The 22,715-nt window shown below is 34.4% G+C and overlaps 2 protein-coding genes across 2 annotated transcripts; both read right to left on the bottom strand.

The window, feature by feature from the left end:
* LOC109724395 (ATP-dependent Clp protease proteolytic subunit-related protein 3, chloroplastic) lies at window positions 4,974-10,107 on the bottom strand (the record flags this gene model as incomplete). Its single annotated transcript, XM_020253211.1, is given in 10 exon segments — window positions 4,974-5,370; window positions 5,544-5,676; window positions 5,860-5,943; window positions 6,016-6,069; window positions 6,418-6,491; window positions 6,593-6,689; window positions 7,127-7,186; window positions 7,959-8,081; window positions 8,937-9,038; window positions 9,858-10,107. Coding segments are annotated over 9 exon segments (940 nt in total), but the record flags the coding sequence as incomplete, so codon positions are not given.
* Window positions 15,587-22,293, bottom strand: LOC109724307 (stress-related protein). Its single transcript, XM_020253088.1, has 3 exons — window positions 22,077-22,293; window positions 21,711-21,956; window positions 15,587-16,157 (listed from the first exon to the last, which is right to left on the bottom strand). The coding sequence occupies exons 1-3, from the start codon at window positions 22,113-22,115 to the stop codon at window positions 15,633-15,635; spliced, it is 810 nt and encodes a 269-aa protein (XP_020108677.1). The 5' UTR covers window positions 22,116-22,293; the 3' UTR covers window positions 15,587-15,632.

The raw sequence follows: 22,715 nt of genomic DNA, 5'->3' as shown, positions 1-22,715 counted from the left end.
AATAAAATTTTAATAGAGAATTTTCCAATAACACCTCCTTGAGAAGCTTCTTGATAATCTGATTCACCGCCACGTATTAATTTTTTCTTCATATAATAATTCATTTAATATTTGTTAATACTATTTTTTAAAAAAAATTAAATCTTAGGTGAAAAAATTATAACTTTTGAATAGTGATAAAAGTGACGCGTGTTGGTAAATTGGGGCTTCCTAAGAAAACGTAGTTGGGGAGCTTCCAATTTTTTTTTTTTTTTTTTTTTTTGTCCATCCAGATTGTTAGATGATAGGGACGACAAATCTTTCTCATTGAGCGTACTTAAATTATGCAGTAATTTTGATCTTCTAATTTCAACATAATTATATAAAATTTTAAAATATAAAAAAATACTTTTTATTTTAGCTAAAAGTATATAAAATTTATCTGAACTATAGACCGTTTTGCTTCACCACCTAACCTTTCAAAATTTTAATTTTAATACCCAATATTTTCATTTATTTTATTTAAATAATTTGCTCATTCTTTGGATTCACAATTTAAGCCAATTACTTGCCTTAATGAATTTATAGTTACGTAAATTTCATAAAATATACTAATTATATTCATAAAAATAAACAACGCATTCAAAATTTGATGTGAAGGAGTCACTAATTTACTCAAATCAAATAAATCAAAAGGTTAGATAGTAAAATTAAAAGATTAGATAGTTACGTCTAAATGGGTGATAGTTGAAGTAAATTTTATATATTTTTACCTATACTATAATACATAAAAATATAAAACTCAGAGAAAGATCCATCTTATTCTTTAGGTTTAATATTTAATTATCATAATTAGAAGCAGGGGAGAAATATGTTACTTTCTATTTTGATGTCTCATAAAAATTATATATCAAGCATGTGACTAAACCATTTATATAATTAGTAAGAATAAAAAATTCAATAGAGATATCTCCAACGACACGTTGTTGCGAGGCTCTTGATCTATGCCAGTGTTAACTTTGTTTCTATTCAAGAATTATAATCCTTCTCTCTCTGGTTTATTTGTTTTTCAGAATTTAGTATTTAAAAAAATACCCTACCCAACGAATCCTTAGATGGAGGAGGCAAAATTAACACGTCTAAGCATTGTTAGGGAGCTTCTTACTGAAGTTTCTTTCTAATTAGTAGCTTCGTTTATAAGGAGAGAACATATTAAAATTAGTGTTAGAAGTGTTAATTATTGAAGTTTTATATTGTGTGTGTATATATATATATATATATATATATATATATATATATATATATATAATATATATACTATATATATTCTTGAGTTAATTGCATACAGGTCCCTACAAATATAGTGAATTATAAATATATTCTTACAAAGTTCAACTTTCATATGTTATTCTTGTAAAAGTCCTAATATTTTCAAATATGTCTCTACTGTTAGAATTCATTAGAAAATTTTAATTAACTATAGATTAAATAACCCCGATTAGTTTATGAGATAATTTGACATTTCAACCCCTCTGGCTTTTGGAGGAACATAATTGTAATGACAAAATTGGCATTTCACTTATTTGCTGTTAAAATATAAATAGTTCTCTAACAGTAACAAATCAGAGAAACATATTTAAAAATATTTAAGAACATTTACAAAATCAATGTACAAAAGTTAAATTTTTATAAAAATATATTTATTATTCACTATATTTCTAAGAACCTGTATGCATTTAATCCTATTTTCTTTTAGTATCTTGATAAATGCGTGAAATTGTGGGGTACAGAATGGACTTGGGAAAAAGGGTAACGGCTGAGAACTCTTTTAGATATGCTTGCCGACTGCACAGACGATAAGGACTGCACATGAATAAATAGGATGGCAACAAAAAGTTCAAAAAAGGTCTACTTAGTTAATTGCAACTAGTCAGGGTAATAAAGCTTTAATTCAATCCATTTTCTTTGGCTAAAAAGTTAAGAGATTCTACATGTAGTGATGTAAGAAACGTACATCCTATTTTAGTAGGACACAAACTTTGCACCCAACTCATTTAATGGCTTTAAAATTTCAATATTAGGCTTTAGATGGTTGGGATGTAAGAGTTATACTTAGATTTCATGAGGTGATCATACAAATGATGTTGGTGTTAAGCAGCAAAAAATTTAATGCCAGGAAACGTACTATCTCAGTCACATGAGATGATCATGTGCATTGTGAAAATATAGCATAGACTATTTTCTGTGCTTTTATCTTTATCAGATTGGGTAATGGTAATAATCTGGCTGTTGGAGGAACGGCAACCTAATTCTCCTTTCGGAAAGTAATTTTGCGTTATGTTTTCGCAACGCGCGTGATTGTTATGTAAAATAATCAGGCTCCTGAGAAGGTTGCAACAGCATGACTTAAAATTGTACACAAGATATATTTAAGCTGCGTGTCTAGGTACTCTTTATTGTCTTCTTAACCTGGCACTAAAGAGTATTAGCTAGTACAACAAGATAGTTTAGAGCCATTGGTTTGGGTAGTGAGTTGTGGAAACATATTTTACAAAAATGAACTGTGAAAGATATGTAGCACGTTACTAAACATTCTTTCAATGAATTGTATGTAAAATAGAACTAAACCGACTAATACTCACCCTAAATACAGCTATATCGCAAAATTATGTACACAAAGTATTACCTAAAATCGCTCTAGTATATTAGTCTTAATATCTCTGCTCATGTGTATAGTAAATATCAAACAGATATCGAATGAATCATACCAAACGCATCGACTAAAGATAACGAGTATAGAAATCAAACTCAGAGCCTCTTAGAAGTTAGAACAGAGGGTGCCTAAGACGGGCTCTGATTTCATCCCCGCATATAAGCTAAAAAATCAATTCAGCAGAGAACAAATAAGTATTAATCTTAACACAACGACCACTAGATTAGGACCTACCATCTACTAGTGGATAAGTAATGTATGAGTCTCATTAATTAGATGATAACTAAAGTTTACTGTAACCACGGCTTGGATAATGTTGTCTCCACAAGGTGTAAATTAAGGTTCCTTTCACGTTGTTTATGGTGACTGCTGTGTACATATCATTTTATTTGTTATTTGCTGGTTAACTAAATGTGTGTAACTCTTCTAGCTGTTAATGCATTCATATTGTAATTAATTTAACCTAATAAATAACTAATGTAATGAATAAAGCATCTGGGCTTGGACAAGATTTGGTGGGGGAAAAGGACAAGTAGTGGCTCCTCGCAGAATTCAACAAGAGATGAATACATTTTATTTTTAACTCATTTCTAGGGTGGGCTAGCATTGCTATTGCCATTCCAAAGAGAAGAATTAATGCTTGTGCTTTGTAAGATCCTATTCTTGCGGCTATTAGGGGCCGTTTGGTTGCATGTAGTTACAACTGCACTGTAATTATAACTACATGTAAATGCAAATTTCGTGTTTGGTTTGATGTATTTAATTCCAACTGCTGCAGTACGAACTGCAGGAGGAGGCCCAACTGCAGCAGTTCGAACTACGTCCAAATTGGCCGCAGTTCCAACTACAGCAGTTGGAAAGAGTAATTTTAAATAAAAAGTATGCTTACCTCCTCAATATTTTTTAAACAAAAATTATTTTTCCTTTTTACATTGGAGGTAATCTCACCATCATATATATAAAATAATAAAATTTTAAAAATTACTTCTCAACGGCATGCAATCTAACAAATTATTTATATTTGCAGCGCTTTCTATTACATCCAACCAAATAAGATTCATGTAGTTATAACTACTGTATTTCCAACTGCATGCATCTCTAACTACACTGCATTTATAATTACATCTAATCAAACGGCCCCTTAGTGTTGATGTGAAATATAAACATATCGGTGTTATTTGGTAGCATAAGTTTTTAGAGTACGCAATTACTTTACGTTATTTAACACGATATCAGAGACTAGAATTTCTGTTTAATTTAATTTTGTTCCATTGTTTAAAGTCTATAACTTAGGTTAATTTTCGCCCATTGAGTTTTAAGTTTACATTTGGGCCTATCTAAAATTTAATGCTAGCTTAAGCTTCAGAGATGCAGTCAACTTACGTTATATGCGCCTACGGTGTGAACGTACAATACGAAAATATTTCACGTTGCATGTGTAATTAAAAACATAAAAGCATTTTTTCATATGTTTTCGCTCATCTATTAGCATTAGATGATCCTCGATACCAAACAGGGCATAAGCACTGGTTTCTCGGGAGATTAAAGAGGCCTCAAGGAGAAAAGTGCAGGATCTACAGGGCTAATAAGCAATTTTGTGGACTAAAAATACTTAAAATCAACTTATAATAAGCTAATTATCTACAGAGTCCGCAACCCACGTGATTTGATGTTTTGCTTCCACTCTAGATTTTGTTTTTCAGAATAAAGCTTGTTTCTGATTTCCCATAACTTGTTTTTGAGCTATAAAATCATTTCTATTTTCCTAAAATCTCTGGACTTTTTATTTTTATTATAGAAAAAAATAATACCATCTCAGCCACTAAATATGTCAAATATGGCCAATGAGTAGTGAGGTTCAATCAAATCTATCAAACAACATATATTAATATCTATCCAACAACATCTATCGAAACAAATGTCTATCTTATCCTACTTTTACTCTGTATACTTCTCTAGCATAAGCATCTTCACCCTCTTGCTATGGCGAGGAGCGAAAATAAAATTTCGAGCCCAGAAAGTAAAAGCTGAATTCGGAGCCCTCGCATTTACTGCAGAGAGACGCATTCAGTAGGTTTAAATAAAATGCTTCTCCTAAAAGCTCCAATTGCACAACACTAATGACTATTATTATCACCTGTGTATATTGAGCAATCCAATCCTTCACCATATCACTTGATACACTGAAACATAATAACACCCAGCTTTTCATTCCAAATAAGCTCCAGCTAATACGCATAAAGAAGCCCTAGAAAATGGGAATTGATCTTTACCACAGAAATGAACAAAATGTTACCAACCAAATTTACATAACAAGAGATAATAACGCAGTGTTCGATCAACTTGGTATTTATAACCAAAGAAGTTTCTGCTCTCCCTGTGAAAGATAAAGCAGCGAAATCTCACTAGTTACAAGTCTTATATGGGCATCTTGAAGGTCTTTAAAATCTTAATCTATTCTACAGAGCATTGGATTGCACAAAACAGATAGATATGATCTGAGACCATAATTTCAGTTAAATACAGTGAGAAGTGGCATTAAGTTCTATTATGTTCATCAAATGGCGATTTCTTCTTGTTCTATTTTCATTTTCTGCGTCAGCAAATCAACACCCTGCCGTCCACTTCTTAGTAGAGAGTGCCTTCATGTTTTACAGTTCTAAGTCCTTGATATCGTCCTGCACGGAATGACAAAAATGTTTTATATTTCACAGCAAATCCCAACAAACTTTAAGAATGAAAATCACTGCGAAATTCGATGCTGGTAGAAAAACCCAGAATATGTTTTAAGCAAATATCAAATATGGAAGAAAGTCGGCAACCTAGAGCAAACAAGTATAGAAATGCTTACTTGGTATATAGAAATTTCAGAATAAAATAATAGGACATTATATCCCGTCGACAACTTTGATCCCAGCCTGTTTGTCCCATTCCTCAGGAGAAAGAGCATCAGCCATAATCTTCTCCTGACCACGCCAAAGGATCTGCACATGATAAAACAAAATAGCTCCATGATTTCTAATTAATGTATTCATTGTCATCAAAGTATGAAGAAATTGAGATTTTGACATATAATATAGAAAAAGTTCAGTAAATTATGATCCACGAACAGAAGGCAATTTAGCGAGTTGGATGCAAAGTGATGCAACAGAAAGCAAGGAAAGCACCTTGTCGATAACCCCAAATTCTTTGGCCTTTATAGAGTCCATATAAAATGGTCTTCGCATTATATTTGATACAGCCTCCACCGACTGATATGAAATCCATATCAGTTTTCCTGTTAAATGGATATATAATTAAGGAGCAAGATTAGGCATACTCACATTTCCAGTGTGCTTTGCCAGAAGCTTGACAAGTGTATCTCTATTATTTATTACCTGTCAGGGTAACCAGATATTAGCATGAATTAGACACCCAGAAAATACATCAGAAATGTTATCAACAATATTGACTGCGCCGAAAAATTAATGCTCAGCCAACTCCGAATGTCTTAGCAAGTAACATAGATCACAATGGCATTGTCATCATTGATGAATGCAAAACTTGGAGCAAAATCCATGCCAGATATTAACATCAATTCAACAATCATAGCTGGATTGCAGTTTACAATAAGTTTACTTCTAAGAATAGAAGAGAACTACAAGTAAACTACTGCTCAACTTGAAGTGCATCAAGTGTCCTGTGTCTCTGTCAAAAGAGGATAACTATGAACAAACAATCCAAACCTCCTTTGCACGTATAAGCACGTCGCTAGCTGGCATCTGCCCTGATGATGGAACACGGGGTTGCTGAATCATTGCTGACATAGAGTGCAAAAGTTTGCAGTCAATTAATATCCCAAGCAAAGAAAATAGGTGAAAATAAAATTTCTATCATGGCACTGCCAAGCTTTTTACTTACCTTTGGAATGGGGCATCATAAATCGTCTACCTTTCTTTCCTGCAGCAAGAAGAAGACAAGCCTGACCTATCGCAGCTCCTACAGCTACAGTTTGGATCTGCATAAAAAATAAGCAGTGAGAATTTCAACACAAGGATGAATAGTATCGACAAGCCTAGAGTACTGCTTATGAAGTAAAAAAAAATAAATTATTGATGCCCATATTAGAAGCAACTCAATCATGAATCTAGGGACCCTACAATGGTGTTTTACCAGTAGACTGCAAATCAAAGAGTGCCCCAGAAATTAATATGCTGTGATTCTTACAAACATTATTGGAAGTATAACCCGTGACTAACTTGACAAAAAGATAGAATTATAGTTAGTCGGAGCGACAAGTAGAAAACCACAAAGACTTGAATGAAGGGGGAAAATATGAAGTATTATTGTTATCCAAAGTAATAAGTAGAAAACCAAAAAGATTCTAATGAAGGGAAAAGAACTGAAGTAAAAGAGCAAGCATGGAGGGAAATGTGGGGAGAATTAGGCAGATACCTCATTTTTCAGCTGCATCATAGCATCATAAATAGCAAAGCCTTCTGACTCCATCCCGACCTGAAAAATATGTACGAATAAGTACGCGGTAGGAAAAGTTCTACATACGCTGACGCAATAATTTATAATGATAAAAAACCAACTGAAGTGACACCACTGGTGCAAGAAAACAAATTTAACAAATGATACTCCTACACTCTTTACTAGAGTTAAAACATGCATAAACCAGCATATTATGAAAGAAATATCAGCTGACTCTTCACTTACCCATGAAGTTCTATATAATTCAGAAGAGTACAGTCAGTACAGGAATAAGCTTCTATGTTCATATAAGTTTTAGGCCTATACGTGCCCCAAAGTGGAAGGAAAGTTCATACATCAAACTACCACATTCTTTAGCTAGATACCATATCTTGGGGAGCTTCTGAAATTTAGTTTGCCAAAACAAGTGACAGAATGTCTAATTTAACTATATCCATTAAGGTACACAATGGACAGTTAAAAAAAACAACTAAAATGTCAAAGAAAAGGGAAATAAGGAAAAAAAGGGGGGACAAATCATGTAGAAGCTCAGTATGACTAGTATGACAAGATCAGCAGCTATGCACTAATTTGCATGAGATTGTAGCAAGAGTAATGAGATGGCACTCCAGAAAATTGTTATTGTAATAAGGGGCTCTTATGGCTGGGAAAGGGATATAAAAGCAGCTCAACAGGATACATTTGTAGAAGCCATGGCCAATTTTTTGTTCAGTAGGTTCAAGGAAGAGAAAGTAGTAATACACATAAGAAATGCCAAATGTGATAACTTGTGGAGAAGATAAACATTTACAGTTTCACCATCATCACGAGTTGTTCCTGTTGAATTGATATATAAATAAATGGGCTGTTTTGGATCCATCCACTGCAGGTAAAGCAATTCTGCAATGACGAGCTCCGTGACCGCTGGCACCAACTGATAAGTAAAGAGAGGAAAAAAAAAAAGGAAAAAGAAATTTGTAAGATTATCTATGCAAGACGGATAAACTGATAAAGAGGTTTTCTATTAGCGGACTGTTTGGGCTAATAATCCTAAAGGTGACATTGACATATAACTGAAAATAACAATGTGTTATTTATCTCAATGAGTTAGTTCTCTGTTGTTTCATTATCTTGCTTAACACTGGCTAATATGCCTCTATTTCCCATCCAAATCCTTGAATATTTGCATTCGTGCAATTATGGAATATTCTATCATATTAACGAGAATGCTTCCTTAGTATTAAGAACTAAAGTTTAAATTTTTTATTTCAACTACATATTAGAAAGGAAAAAGAAGAGAAAGAAAATAAACTAGTTTGGCCACCATTAAGTAACAATTGCAAATTATGTTCTGCTAAAAGAAAACGAACAACTTATACAGTCCACATGTACTACACCAAGCTTCTAATTGCACATATAGAACATTTATCAAAATGAACCGTACTAAGATTAACCTTCATAGATTTGAAGCTTTAGGGACCATTAGATGAATCCCATGTCCTTTATGCAGTATTAGACATCAAATAATGTAATACAGCAGCATAAAGCACAATAAAATAATGAGATCAAGAAAACTTACTAATAAAGAGAATTGCTTTATCAATGAAAAGAAAAAAAAAAAAACCCTACACCGTTCACATAGTTTTCTGTTTCTATATGGAGAACATTAAAAATCAAGCTGAGTTGTCTTCTATGTGGTAGCTATAGCCTTCAAGCATTAAAATGACAGAGAAATATTGGCACCAAGATTATACACAAATATCATTATAAACTAGGAAAAAACACTTACAGGCATGCCAATATAGATAATGCGCCCATGAAGAAGCAGAGATGGCAGATCCGGGGGAGGCTTCCTTGGTCTGTGTTCATTATAAGAAACAGAATGTTCCACCTATTCAGGAGAATCTTCAGTTAATGGCCAATAAATGAAGTACATAATGCATGACAGTAATCAAGTTCAAAAGCACAACTGAAAGAATGTGAGACAGTATCCACAGCTTGCTGATGTTCAATCTCTCACGGGAAAAACATCGTCGATATATGCTAAACACTCCAGGAGAGATAAAAATATAAAATGAAGGACTACAACTTACGGCATAATCCTGAATTATATTGTTGTTACGGACTAGCTAATGTCCTTCCAACAGAGACTTGCAACTAGCCTTAAGTGCATAGCACAAAACAAGGTGCCCTATCACTTAGAGACTTTGAGGAATATACCTTAGGTGAAAAAAGGCACTGATATGGAGCACTGAAAAATACAAATCCTCATTTAATTGCCAAGTCAAGTGAAGGGTCCAGTTTTTTTTTCTTCCTACCACTCTTCTTCCTCTTTCTAGTAGTTTCTAATTCAATATGTCTGATAAAATCACAAATATTTTCTAACTCCAATCCCCCAAAACACCATCTTCTCACCCAAGTATTGATTGAATATCACCTAATATAAACTGTTAATTCTGTAGAGTGCTTAATTTTACTCTGCACAACTTGATTAAAAAATAGATCCCAGAAATTCTTGTTCCTAAGTAAAACCTCAACAACATCCCTCTCCACTCGATTTCCACAGATGCTAAGCCAAAAGGACGGGAACCCACTAGCAGGTGCACTTCAAGTAACAGGAAACAAGCAACAGGCATTCAAATTTAGAGCAAATTGTAGAGAAAGAGAGAGGTATCTACATCCAAAAGGTAAGGGTTTCTTCGTCTCCTACCTGTCCGGGAGTGGCCATGAGCTTGGGGCTATCGAAGAGGTCGAGATAGGGGGGGACGTCGGGGTCCCGCGACGCCGGGAGCTCGAGCCCCGCGGGGTACGCCGCGGCGGCGGCGGAGGCGAGCTTCGAGAGGAAGGGGTCCCTAGGGTTTATCGGCGGCATCGGCGGCGCCGCCGACGCCGCCATTCTCAGACCTCTCGCCGCCCTCCTCGGAGCTACCAGAGGAGAAGACGAAGACGAAGACGAAGACGATGATGATGATGAAGAAGAGGGGATCGCCATGGGGATTCTAGGGCACAAGGTGCGGAAGCTAAGAGCGCCGCACGCCATTGTTGTCGCCTCTCTCTCTCTCTCTCTCCCTCTCTCTCTCTACTCGTGTATGTGGGGATTGGGTTGCGTCGGAGAAGGGCTCGGAGAAGTTGCGAGAGAGAGAAAGAGAGTAGAGGGGCCTCGAAGGCTAATGTGATGGGCTTAAATTAAGCTATGTGATTTAGCCCATAGGCTTCGTTTACTTAAATAAGGCCCATATGAAATAAAAGGAATTAGATTGCCCCCACCGCACTTCTTATTTTTCTTGGGTAAACTTCAAATACCACCCTCGTGGTTTCACACTTTCTCACTTTAATACTCTATAATTTAAAATGCATCAATTTTGTACCCTGTGGTTTCATTTTTCTCTTTTCACTAGCCCTTCCGTTAACTTTGCGTTAAATCATATACAAAAAATTTCAGATACTCCACTGTAGTTTATCGAATATTTGCTTTAGGGTACGTTTGGTTCGCGTTATCTTTTTAAGATTTCTAATAATCCAATAGGAATAAAAAAATACGGCAGTGTTTGGCTAAACGTACTAAATAATCTAGTTGGTAATATTAGATTTACTTGGGAATGAGATTCATCCGAAAGTACTAATCTCATTCCCTTGAGAGATGGTGGATATCCTCATATTAATAGATCGGGATAGTCATAATATGTCTAATCTCTTTTTTTACACTCTAACCTTATGTCTCTCTCTAAACTTATCTTTTTCTCTATAAACTTCAATTATTTTTCTCTCTCTAAACTAAGCTCTCTCTCCTTTTTTTTCTAAAATCTCAACTCTCTTATTCTCTTTAACCTCGACTCTATTTCTCTTTCTATTTCTTTAATTATGCTCTCTCTCTCTCTCTCTCTAACCTATGTTCTCTCTCATTTTTTTCTAAAAAGATGTTGAAATTTTTTGTAGCATTATCTAAAATTAATTAAAAAAAAATAAATTAATTGTATATTTTTTTTGTAATCTTAAATAACATGACTAAATAATATGACCATACAAACCAAACACAGGAATGCCATATTCTTAGTAATAGGATGAATAAGAATAAGATTCTGAAATATCTTTTTATTCCTAGTAATCTTTCATAGTGCGAACCAAACGCGCCCTTAGTACCATTTAGTTTTAACTTTGTCACTAATTTAACAGTAGAGGGGATAACACAAAGAGAAAAATGAAATCACATGGTACCAAAGTGATACACTTTAAATTACAGGGTATTAAAGTTAGAAAATGCAAAATCACAGGGATGGTATTCGAAGTTTTTTTTTCTTTTTTTTTTTTTCCCTTCACTTATTGCTCCATTTGAGACATGTCGGGACGGCAGCGAAATTTTAGCAAATTTTAATCGATCGGGGCGAATTGAAGGAAGAAAGCGGTCTCCGGTCAACCGTTGCATTTCCTTAGCTGATTCGGCGCGGATTTTTATGATTATTATTTTCTTTTTTCGCTCCCACTATCAACAGATTCGAGACAGATCAGGACGGGAGCTCCAAGTAATTCCATGTCGAAACGGGTTGGGGGCTCGGCATCAGTGGCTCAACATGGCCTGGTGGTCTGGACAGTGTTGGCCCGCATTCTAACTCCCTTTGTTTTTCTTTTCTTCTTTTTTTTCCTTTAATTTTTTTTAGTATTAGTTCTATAATTTAATAAGTCTTAAAGGATACTAATAGATATTAAAAATATTTATTTTTTAAAATCCTGTAATTTAAAATAAAAATTGGGCCAAAATAATCTCCACCGCATAATGAAGCGAGGGTAAGGACCAAAACATCTAGTTGTAATTTATCTCTATTTTTTTTCAAAAAAAAATTACTACCAAATAAAATAGCTAAATAATTTTTTTGGATAATGACGTGATAATTAAATATAATTTTTTGAACTAAGCAATGGTAAAATAAAAAAGCTAAACAATTCGAATGACAAAATAAAAATAAACTAAATCAGAAAAAAAGTAAATTAAAGTTTGTTTTAAATAAAAAAATAATATAATTTTTTAATAGATAAGATGTATGATTTACTGAATATCGATAAATGCGACAAATTTCCTTTCACATCTCAACTATTAATCAACTTAACAGGTTCTCATTAATTATCCGCACCACTTTTCTAGATGATTGATCATTGGGCAATCTCATCCACAAATACAGATAATTAAACACACCGAACAAAATGAAATGGATTGGGACAAGTGATGTGCTTTGCCAAACAATGAACTTTCCAGGACAAAAAAGAAAGAAAGAAAAGTACATTATCAAAGTGTTGGATTTGAAAGCGAAACAGTATAATGATGCAACACTCACTGTAAGTAATGCTAATCCATTCACTCTATAATATAATATTAGGTAAATTTTAAATATCACCCATGTGGTTTCGCACTTTTTCGTTTTAGTATCCTACAATTTAAAGTGGATGAAGTTAGTTTCTGATGGTTTTATTTTTATCTTTTTATCAGCTTCTTCGTTAATATTTTATTAAATTATATACAAAAAATTTTAAATATTCTATCTAAATTTATCAAATATTTATTTTAGTACCCTTTAGTTTTAACTTTGTTACTGATTTAACGAAAAAAATTAGTGAAATCTATAATAAAAAGATAAAAATGAAATCACGAGACACTAAATTGATACACTTTAAACCACAAGATACTAAAGTAATAAAGTGTAAAACTATAGAGGTGGTATTTGAAGTTTTTTCTATAATATATACGTAAAGCACATATTCGATCTAGAATCCTTATATTGTCCTAATTTTTAAATTATTTTTAAAAAAATTATCATTTTTTGAATGTAAAGGTATAAAAAATTTGCATCCCAGTAAGAAGAATGGATGCAGCATTTTCTTCGTGTTCATTCATTTTTTCGTCAAAACCAAAAAATAATATTAATCCAATTAACATAAGACTAAATACAAATAAAAACGAAGATACGTTCAAACAGCAGAATAAGATATCCAATGATAATTTATTAAGCATGAAGATTTTTGTTATTTGACTAAAAGATAGAAATTTGATTTTTATTGTTTGAGGCATTTGATTAGAACTCGCATCTACCGTATATAGTTTTGTTTGGATGTTTCAGTAAGTTATACAATGATAATTTATTGGATTAAATTTTTTTTTTTTATAAAATTAAAAAGTATGAGTTCAATTTTGGCACCTTAGAAATTTTAGTTTCCATTATTTGGGAGGTAGTATATTTCACAAATGAGTTTCCATTATTTGGGAGGTAGTATATTTCACAAATGATTTGCCTTAATTCAAAGAAAATAACTTAAAAGCTAAATATATATATAATATTCTATTGTAGATATGTGTCCACACTCTTAGCTTTTAATCAAAACAAAAAAAAAATTCATAGCGAATATATAGTGCTTTGTTATGTAGGAAGCTCAATTTTAAAGTAATTCACTTGAGATAAGAAACCATAAAGCTAGAAAAGAGAGTTAATTGTGTTCAATCCCACGCATAAGGAAAAAAATATGAGCCTTTGGCTTGATAGAATATATATATATATATATATATATATATAGAGAGAGAGAGAGAGAGAGAGAGAGAGTTGAGCTAGAATACTATCGGTAGCAAACGGGCTCCGTTGCCACCTATTTGTTTTCGATGATGAAGCCTCCAAATCGACGATCGGCACCATTGAACATAATCTATACTACTTGAAGTATCTAGAAATCAAATTTCATGTTTTTCCGATATTGTTATCTTGTTCATCAAGTGAGCGTAAAAATGAATGGCTGAAAATGAATATCCTCTAAAAAGTGATAATAGGAATTTTGTAATCAAGATCGAGAGTATAGATCTTGTTCTAAATAGTTTAAAGAATTTTCTAACCAAAATTCAATTGATTTGGATAGCTTTACACCGTTAAACGAGAAAGCACTTCATATCGACCATTAAAATTATAAATTTTGAAATCCTTTGATCATTAGATCAATGATGTCGAAAAGATTTGAAACTTGATTTCTAGATATTTCAAGTGGTATAGATCATGTTCAACGGTGCCGATCGTCGATTTGGAGGCTTTATCATCGAAAATAAAATAGGTGGCAACGGAGCCCGTTTGCTATCGATAGTATTCTAGCTCAACTCTATATATATATATATATATTACATCTATCTCACACCTAATTTTAGGACATATAAATAGCATTACTTATGTGCAAAAATATATATAATAAAAAAAAAAAACAAAACAAAAGAAAGTTTATGGCTATTTAAGTTTGATTGTGTTTGGTATTTTTATTTCCCCGAATGTTTGATAATTTTGATTCTCTAAGCTGTATATTTTTCATTTTTTTTATTATTCATGAATCATGAATCAGCTTTACAATATCTGCTAAAGTGTCCAACTCACCATCTGTTTTTTGTCCTGTAAGTTACACAACACTCATCAAGACAACAAAAAAGTATCTGAACAAATTCACTAGACCATATAACATGTACGTTTATGATACAAGTTTTTTTTTTTTTAAAAAAAATGATTTATCTCATACACCTAAACCACTCTCTTTGTTTAATTTAATTCCGCGGTCGCTCAACCGCTAATAGCCAAACTAAGCTATTAAAAAAAGATATAAAAGATTCTAAATTCTCAACGTAGGATTCCTTGCAAAAGCTCGCATAGACACTTAACACATATTAATATTAATTAATATATTATTATATGACAACAAACAAGAAAACGGTCTAAATCTTACCGCTTAAAACCTACCACAAAGTCCACAATGCACCGTCCACAACAGCCAAAAACATAAAACCCAAACCAAATTAAGAAAGATCATTCTTTCCCTTTTCAGTAAGCCAAATTAATAATAAGAAAAACTTTTAAGTAACGTTCTGTTGAGTGTCTCAATTTCGCAACTTCATATTAAAAAATTGGACCATCACAAAACTTCGGTGTTCATAGCAATACCAATTGCTGAGACCAGATCCACCCACCTTCTTGGCATTTTATGCAACGCTCATCCATTACCAATTAATTCGCCAAGCGACGTAACGTACACAAATCCGAGCTCACACCGTAACTTCAGATAAATACCCAAACCACTTTCTCTTTGCCGAATCTAATTCCACAATCTATCGACCACTAATAGCCAAATTAATTTATATGTAAAACACAAAACATTATATTCTCAACGCACGATTCTTGCCGTAAAAACTAGCATAGAAACTTAAAACACGTATATTATATTATACAAGAACAAACAAGAAAAGGTTCCAAATCGTACCACCCCGAACCCACCACAAAATTCACACAGCACCATCATCCGCAGCTAACAAAAACATAAAAACCAAACCAAACTTAAAAAAAAAAGGTTTTTTTATGGTATATATAGACACCCTTTTTTAAGAATTTTTTTATTTTTCAAATAAAAAATTTGAAAAAAAGGCCAATTTGCATNTTTTTTTTTTTTTTCCGGTGGCTACATCTACCGTAATAAAATTACGTCACTCTTCCTTGTCCCCTGTTGCTGGAGGTGCATCCTCTGCGGCAGCTGGTTCGGTAGGTGCGTCACTCGCCGTTGTTGGGCGCGCCTCCGCCCGCTCACCGCAGCCGTTCCCGAACGCCTTGGCGATCCGCTCTGTGGGGATCGGCGGCAGGTACCGCGCCGCAGAGTACCCCTGCTCGGCGGCGCACTGGACGGCACGGTTGTACTTGTCGGCCCAGTAGGCGGCGCTGGGCACGAGGATCTGCGCGGCCTGGGGGAAGAGCGGGAGGCGGTTGAGCGACCGCCACGCCGCCACCGCGCACCGCTCGGCCGCCGGCTCGTAGCAGGCGCACAGCTCCCGGGCAGCGGGCTCGCACCTCTCGTATGCTGCCCGCGCCACGCCCGACACCCCAGAGCGCTGCACCTCCCCGGCAAGCGACCGTGCCACCTCCGGCGCGCTCTGCGCCACCGCGCACGCCTGGGCCGACGCCGACTTCACCAGAGACGGCACGTGCCGGTCCAGCTCCTGTGCCACGTCGTCCACCTGACAATAGCGACTGTTAATTTCAGACCTACAAGTCATAATGCCGACCGACTAGGAGAAAGTCTACCACGTCAGCCATTTATATATATATATATAGAGAGAGAGAGAGAGAGAGCTGCTGCTCACAGGAGCACGGAGGCCTTCGTACTCCTGAGTCATTTTTTATGATGAAATTTTCAAATTGACGATCGACTCCGTAAGACTTGATCTTGAAGTTTCTAGAAAATAATTTTTTCGATTTTTTAATATCATTTACCTAGTAATCGAAAGGATTCAAAATTAATAATCTTTAATGATTGATATCTATCATTTTCAAATTTAACGGTGTAGAAACATTCAAATCAAATAAAATTTTGATAAAAATTTTTTTATACTATCTACAACAAGATCAATATTTCTGATTAAAAATTTTAGTACTATATCACCACTTTTTATAAAATTTTTATTTTCAACCGTTAAAAATTATTGATTTTGAATCATTTCGATTGCTAGATAAATGATATCAAAAAATCGCAAAAATTATTTTCTAGATCAGGTCTAATGGAGGAAGAATCCAATAATACGCTTCACACTTTTACTCTGACAAAATGACGGAAAAAATATCAACAAAACCAGACATCGCACACAAATATATATATATATATATAGTGAGGCTACTCTGCTATCGGAAGCACGGAGCCTTCCGTGCTTCCAGCTCATTTTCGATGTTGCGACTTTCGAATCGTCGATCGGCTCCGTTAAACTTGATCTAGAGTATTTGGAGTACATAGAAAATAAATTTTATTATTTTTTGATATCATTTGCCTAGTAATCGAATGAGCTCAAAATCAATAAATTTCAATGGCCGTAGTGAGCCGTTTGCAAGTTTAACGGTGTAGAAATATTCAAATCACATAAAATTTTGATAGAAAATTCTTTATACTATATAAAACAAGATCAATATCTTTGATTTAAAATTTTAATGTCATATTATTATATTTTGTAAGATTTTCATTTTCAGCCGTTGATTTTGAGCCCATTCGTTCACTAGGCAAATGATATCGTAAAATCATAAAATTTATTTTCTAGATACTTCAAATACTTTAGATCATGGTTAACGGAGCCGATCGACGATTCGAAAGTCGCAACATCGAAAACGAGCTGAAAGTACGGAAGGCTCCGTGCACTCTCTCTCTCTCTCTCTCTCTCTCTCTCTCTCTCTCTNGGAGGACTGGGTGCAGGGGTCGCTGTGGGATGCGTTGTTGTGAACCGGCTGGGTTCGGAGTCGGGAGTGAAAATGGATTAATTAATTGGTTCGCATCCGAGTTTTTAAACGGGTGATTGGGTTTGTAATTGTACCTAGTTCGGAGTGTTATTTTGGCCCATTTATTGTTAGGTACGGTACGTGTAGTACTACATGTCACGTGAAAACAGATAATTATTTCTTGTTTTTATTGTGTGTGTGTGTGTTTTAACAATGATAGTTAATGTAGCTCCCATTATATATATATTTTTTTTGGTTGATTATAATGGTGCAATTAATTGCATGAATCGGGCGGATGGAGAGACAAAAATTTTATGGGCACCATGCCCAAATAATTTGTTTGGACACGATACCCGGATGGGCGCCGCGTGTGCAGCGGCGCCCATCTGCACCCTCACTTCCCCCTCTTTATCTCTTTCTTTCTAAAAGCCGAGCCCACCATTTTTTTTTTTTTTTTTGAGGGTGCGGATGGGCACTGCTGCACACGCGGCACCCATCCGGGCACCGTGCTCAAACACATTGTTTGGACACGGTGCTCATAAAATTTTTGTCCTGAATGGAGTGGCATAAGCATTAATTTATTGCCTGAATTTTTTTTCCTTAATTTCACAATTACAAAATTTGAATCTTAGCTAGCATTATGATCTTCGTGGACTAGGGCAATAGCAATCAACACAAAATAAAAAAATAAAAAAATAAAAAAGAAACAAGAAGTATGCAATGGAGCTATAAATTGAACCCTTGAGCTAAATTCTCGTACTAGATAAGTTATTTAGTTATACAAACCCTGGCATTTTTAGTAGCGATCTCAGGTAGATTAGCGCACATGGTCCGACTCTCCGAGAAATATTCATACTGGAGCTAAATATGCATAGTATTTTTCTAAGGTACTTACAAATAAATTCTATATCGTTTTACAAACTTACGTTTGTGATTGTAGCCATACGCGTGTGTATATATATATATATATATATATAGAACTAGGCTACTATGTTATTAATAGCACCGAGTCATTGGTGCTACCAAGTTTTTGGCCATTGAATTAAGAAATGTGTGGTTAGGATGATGTGGGTCCCCTAGGGTTGAGTGGGTGGTTGGTTGAATAGTATGATCTAACGGGTGAAAATGATCAAAAGAGTAGATCTAACGGCGGAAAACTTGGTAGCACCAAGTGCTCCGTGCTATTAATAGCATAGTAACCGAACTCTATATATATATATATATATATATATATATATATATATATATATATATGTTTTGAAGCGCAATTTTTTTTTTTTTTTCTGAAGTGCACAATTTTTTTACAGTGGGTAACGTATTCTACCCGTAACCTCAACAGCACGAAGTTCTACTGAAAATTTAAACAGATATTTGTTGGTTAAAAGAAGAAGAAAACCAAAAATCATGCGGCGCACGATAGCAACATCGTACGCTATCGTGCGCCGACGCGAAGCGGGTCACGTCGCGTGGCTCTCGTTGCGGATCAAACAGGTCCGCACCGCACGGATGCCCGGCCCAATAGGGAAGCGTCACATCGCGTACCGGAAAAGACAACACAGTCACGTGACTCGATCGGCCAAGGCCAAAGTAAGGGACCGCTAACGCAACAATGACTCTCCCCAGCTAGTGGGACCCACTCTAAGATGCGCCGGATAAATCTAGATCGATCTCGCTAACTTGCGCCGCCAGGTGCCGATGAGAACGAGGTGAAAATGTACGTCCTATACTGCACTTTGCCCCCTACACTTCCATTACCGTCCATATACCCCCTTCCCAAAGGAATTTTTTTTATTAATTCATATGGTTCGGATATAAGTAAAAACTAGTTATACCAAAGATAGATAAAGGTATAAATTTTCGTAGGAAAAAGAATTTTTTTTTATTTGAATAAAAATGTGGGTATAAATTAAAATTAAAAAAATAATTATAGGATTAAAATCATTATTTTCTATTTATAACTATCAACTATTCCATCTTATACTCACATTTTCGTAGGAAAAAGAATTTTTTTTTATTTGAATAAAAATGTGGGTATAAATTAAAATTAAAAAAATTATGTTTGGATGAAAATGTGAGTATAAGATGGAATAGTTGATAGTTATAAATAGAAAATAATGATTTTAATCCTATAATTAAATTTAAAATTTTAAACTTATAATTTTAAATTAACAATTTTTAACTTTTAAAATTTAAAATTTAAAATTAAAATTAAAACTTTTAATTTTCAAAAATTAAATTTTAAATATCAAATTTTAAATTTAAGATCAAATTTAAATTTGAAAGAATCTAAAGTATCAAATTTTAAAAGTAAAATCTAAAAAATTAAATTAAAAATTTAAAAATTAAAAATATCAAATTTAGTAATGTAAACATTAAAATTTATAATTTAAAATTATAAATTTAAATTTTAAATAACTATAAATTTTAAAAATTTAAATTTAAATTAAATCTCTCTCTCTCTCTCTCTCTCTCTCTCTCTCTCTCTCTACCCAGAGGGGTGGAACAACTTCTTCCACCCCAACCCGGTACAAGTTGGGGTGGAAGAAGTGTTCCCACACTCCAATTTTGTGTTTGGGTTTAAGAAGGGAGATAACCCCCTTATCTCCCTTTTGTACCCAATCCAAACGGAGTTAAGTCTTACAAAAATACTATAATTATAAAATAATTTCTAAACAATTTATTTATAAAAAATAAATCTGTTCAATGAATAAATTATGGCTTCTTAAAGTGTATAACAGATTTTTTTTTGCATTTACCCCTAAATTTTTTTTTTCACAAATAATTTTATCAAATTTATAATTATAATTTAGTCCTATTCCCATCACAAAGGCGTCGTATCAGCAGTTCAGCACCATGCAAACTAGGAGAGGAGGGATGTGAAGAGGGACGTTAAGTTGAACATGCTAAATTATTGACTGTGTATTTTTTCTTGTTCACTACTAATATTTCTTTTGCAATACATGTATTTTTTCTAGACCGGTAAATGATTATTCTCAACTTATTCCACCTCCCTCACTTGCTTACGTAGCACCGCGTGACAGAAATAAGACCAAAATTATAATTATAAATTCAATGGAACTATTAATAAAAATAATTTTTTTTGAGAGGCTCAAATGCAAAAAAAAGCCCTACGATAAATTATTCAATATATTTTTTTTAATTTTTTTAATATTTAATACTATAATTTTTTTAAAATTTGGATGTATGAAAATATATAAATTAGAATAAAAATGAAGAATCATTATTATTTTAAAAAAAATAAATAATTCATCGCTTTCATCAACTTATTTTATAAATAAAAAATTTTAGATATCTATTTTTATATTTTTAAAAAATTATAGCTTAGTAAACCAAATACTACATCCCAAAAGTCTTAGGCTTCGTAGATGTGTTGTTTGATATCATAAATTGATGTGAATTCAATTTATCTGAAAAAAGAAAGGGCAAAATTTCTCATAATACAAATAGCTCTCATCCATGAAATGAATTTGGTGAAAGTTTTATAAATAATTTTAAAAATATTTTCTATTTAAATTAGTTATTATGATATATTTTTTTAGAGTAAGTTACACTTTTGACCCCCAGCCTACGAGTCCAGAGACACTTTTTTTAATTCCCACACGAATTGAAATTTCAAAATTATTATAAGTAAGCCCTTGAACCAAAAATTATAATAAATTAAAATATAAGGATAAAATGTCACTCGACTCATAGTTCAAGGACCAAACATGCAATTTACCCTATTTCTTTATTATATAATTGTGGATAGAATGAAAAAAAAAAAAAATAATTAATTTTTCACCTTTTACCAAACAACAACACGAAGAATTTATATTGAAATAATAGAACTCCAATTTAATCAAATCAAAAGATTTGAGTTTAATTCTGATATAACTAAAAATAAAAAACCATTTAATAGTAAAAATTTGTGTTGGCGTTTGGGAACAAAAAATCCAACATATATTAAAATTTAAAAAACTAAAAATTAAATACAAGGTTCAGGGACGAACTTGCAATATCAGATAATAAAGAAGCTTACCATAATTTTAACCCACGCAGCGCACGTTAGTAAGAAACTAGGGGTAAAAACTAACGTGCGCATATAGGGGTCAGGCTCAGGCTATCATGCGCCGCAGCTATAATTTTAAAAAGAAAAGGCGAAGAGAGTTTAGAAACCCTAACCTAGAGAGAGAAGAGTTTAGAGTCCGTACCTAGAGAGAGAGAGCGACAGAGTTTAGAAACCCTAGACCTAGAGAGAGTTTAGAAACTCTAAACCAGAGAGAGAGAGAGAGATTTGGAGAAACCCTAACCTTGCGATCGACGAACTTGAGGAGCTCGAAGGGGACGTCGTGGAGCCTGTCGTAGACGGGCCCCACCACGGCCCTAACGGCGCTCTCCACGGTTTGCACCCCGGGCTTCAGCGGCCCCGCGTTCTCCTTCGCGAACTCGTACACGCTCGCGAAGCACATCACCGCCTGGATCGCCGCCACGCGTACGAAATCCAGGTACTTGAGCCCCTTCCCCTTCATCTCCTCCCCCTCCTCCTCTTCATGGCTCTACGATCCCAAATTCGCAATCCAAACCAAAAAAGAGAAAGAAAAGAAGCGATCAAAACCCAAATTCGAAAACGCTAGATTATCGAAGAGATCGAGCGGAAAAGGGAAATTCTAACTTACGATCTCCACGGATTGGGGTTCCGATTCCGATTCCGCCATGGGCGAAGTGCTTGGATTGGATTCGACCGGGGAGCGTTGGAGAGAGATCGATCGATCGAAGGACGATAATGGTGGGAGAAAACCCTAGAAATTTGTAGATCGGTGTTCGATCGCGTATGCGTGCGTGTGGGGTTGGTTTATAATGTGATGTAAGGGTAGTAATAAAGGGCAAACGACGAGGGTTGCCGCCCCCCCCTCTTATAATAGACAAGATTCGATCTCGGCCGTCGGCGATCACCGATCAGGATCGGACGGCTGAGATTGAAAGCACGCGCGAAGCGGTTCGGGTTAGATGAACCGGGCTGGTTCGTTGCGATGTGGGGGAGCGAGAGGAGGTGAGTTGACTAGGTCTGACGTGGCGGTTTCGAGGCCGCATATTACACGTGTCGGGGACGGTGGGCCCACATCGGTTAGGCCGTGGCGGGAACAGTCGGTGGACGGGAAGCTTCTCGAATAAATGTTTTTAGCCGAGTATTAAAATTATTTAATAATTAGGGTTAATTTCATATATGTCTCTATAAACATAATAAATGACAAATATATTCTTACAAATTTTTTTTTTTTCTTTGAGAAATAAGTAGTTTGCTACCGCTTTATTTA

The sequence above is a fragment of the Ananas comosus genome, linkage group 18 (assembly GCF_001540865.1).
Source record: "Ananas comosus cultivar F153 linkage group 18, ASM154086v1, whole genome shotgun sequence".
NCBI classification, from domain to species: domain Eukaryota; kingdom Viridiplantae; phylum Streptophyta; class Magnoliopsida; order Poales; family Bromeliaceae; genus Ananas; species Ananas comosus.
The sequence above is the reverse complement of the archived record's forward strand: the minus strand, read 5'-3'. Positions and strand labels throughout refer to the sequence as shown.